Consider the following 2,287-nt stretch of genomic DNA (forward strand, 5'->3'; position numbering starts at 1 on the left):
GAGTTTCTGATTCTGCCTTGCAAATTAATGTCCCTTTATGATTCCGATCTAGCTACATGCACTAATGCATTAGTAGGCTACTGTAAGAAGGTTGTTTCCTGTGGCCATGAAAATATCCTTTCTTAGAGTTGATATGAAATTACACTAAATGTTCGCTGGATGAACAGATTGGTTGATGGCAATTTAATTCTGCTACAGTTACTACTGGCAGCCAGTATAAATAATTGTAATTAATCATAATTAATTGTAATTATTTATAGACATTCCCTTTTGAGCTAATTTGCTATACAGTATATAAATGGGAATATTTTGCAGTCTTAGTAATTTTGAGTGTTCTAACTTAAATTTGCTTGTTTTATGCATATATGGTATGGTAACTCGAGACAAGTGTTGCCTATAGACTGGATACTTTAGTTAAGGTTCTTACCCTATGAAACAGTTTAATGCAGCCAGGGTTTTAATCTGCTTGATACAGTGGGCAACGGTTACACAGCACACACAGTTACACAGCTATACACTATTATACAAAAATCATTACAAAAAGCCACTACATTACACTCAGTAGATTTCACTCATATTCACATCATGAAAAATCTCACTGTTTAGGAATCACACTATATTGCAGGCAACACACACAGACATACATTTATAATTATCTATTAAGTGAAATGTAGTGAACACAGTCTTTTTAAGTCTATAGTTACCTTCTTCAACAGAGGTATTTGCTCTGAAGAAATATTTGCCATGACCTCTGGACAGGGCCACTCCTAAGCTGAAAACACGAGAAATAAATAATAGACATCTAATTGAGTACAGAAATTTACATCAACAATCTATTCTGCATTCTATTTGTTATAGTATTTATTAATCAATTCTGACTTCCTAATGCTGTTAATTTCTCACATAATACTATAGATTTTGTACAATAACCAAGCTCTAATTTTTTTCACCACATCAGCCAATGTTGGGCAAATTAACAACATTACCAGCCATAAATGATCCTGAATCCATAAACTGCATCTTTTTTGGTGGGTTGTAATGTATCTGCAAATTAAATGTGTTGCCAAATGGTAATCCAGTGTTGTGAAAAAAAGAAATGACACTACTTTTAAAATAGTGTAAAATAGTGAAATCATCAACTGTTAATTTACTTTCTTGCCAAAGTCAATTTTTATTTACATTTGGTGCTGGTGCTAGTGTTCATTTTGGACCTTGGCTATACATGTTTAAAATCTTTTTGGAGCTGTGCTGCAGTAGATAGCACTATTCGGGTTTGTGCAGTGGGTAGTGCAGTGGGTTTGAGTCCAGCCTACTGTCTCCGTCTCAGTTTTCCTGTTGTTCTACATTGCTCTATAAATATATAAAGAACATCCTTACCTGAAGGGAGTTCCTTTAATGTCTGTGTAGTAGTAGTCATTGTGTAGAACAAGCACACGCTTCTGAGACAGTCATAAACAAACACACAAACACCATAAGAGAATTATAAACCTATTGATAAACCTATTACTTGTGTTTGTTTGTTTGTGTGTGTGTGTGTGTAGATTAAGTTTCTTGCCCCTTTATCCACAGTCTTCTTCACTTTCATAGAGAAGCTTCCCGTCTGCCTGTTCACCATGGCATTACGCAACTGGAGAAAAAAAAAGATTGCATAAATAAAACTACATTGTATTATTTTAATAATAACTGTCAGGGTCTGGCGTCTGGTGTTCTCCCTCTCACCACCAGAGGTCGCCATTTCCCATCCTCCCGGACTCCTTTTCCGTTACCTTGACTCCACACACCTGTGCACACACTCACTCACACACAGCTGTGGCCCATCCTGAGGGCTATTTATGCGCCTTCCCCACGCCACTCTGGGCGGATTATTAAGAATTGGTAATTGTTTGTACTGGGACTGATGCAAGCCAGAAGTGGCCGTATTGTGTCAGATTCCCTCTCTGTTTCAAGCCTGTTTCAGATTCTTAGATCTGTTTGTGTTTCTGTTTTTACCTTTGTTTTTCCCCTGCGTTTAATAAAAACCTGCACTTGGACCCAGACCCTTGTTTACACGGTGTGTTTTCCTAACCGCGTCGTGACAGAATAATCCACCAAACATGGGTCCAGCAAGAAGGTTCCTCAATGTCCGCCAGGGAGACCGGGGCATTGAGGAGTACGCCAGGGACTTCATGGGAGTGGCTCGCCAATCGGCGACGGAGAGGACCTGCGCACTGGTCTGTTTCTGGGGTGGCCTAGCCGAGCCGTTCAGAGCCCTTATGCCATTCTGGCACCCCGAGGAGGCGCTGGAGGA

At 39.3% G+C, this 2,287-nt stretch overlaps 1 protein-coding gene across 1 annotated transcript in view; it reads right to left on the reverse strand.

Moving 5' to 3' along the window:
• Nucleotides 1-2,287, reverse strand: part of cacna2d3a (calcium channel, voltage-dependent, alpha 2/delta subunit 3a) — a 226,562-nt gene that overhangs the window by 84,163 nt on the left and 140,112 nt on the right. Inside the window, exons 19-21 of the mRNA XM_016566342.1 lie at nt 1,556-1,627; nt 1,378-1,439; nt 705-772 (exon numbers count right to left, since the gene is read on the reverse strand). Of these exons, the coding sequence (XP_016421828.1) occupies nt 705-772; nt 1,378-1,439; nt 1,556-1,627 (202 nt within the window). The remainder of the gene's footprint in view (nt 1-704; nt 773-1,377; nt 1,440-1,555; nt 1,628-2,287) is intronic.

Source organism: Sinocyclocheilus rhinocerous, unplaced genomic scaffold (assembly GCF_001515625.1).
Source record: "Sinocyclocheilus rhinocerous isolate Xijiao unplaced genomic scaffold, SAMN03320098_v1.1 scaffold1023, whole genome shotgun sequence".
NCBI lineage: Eukaryota > Metazoa > Chordata > Actinopteri > Cypriniformes > Cyprinidae > Sinocyclocheilus > Sinocyclocheilus rhinocerous.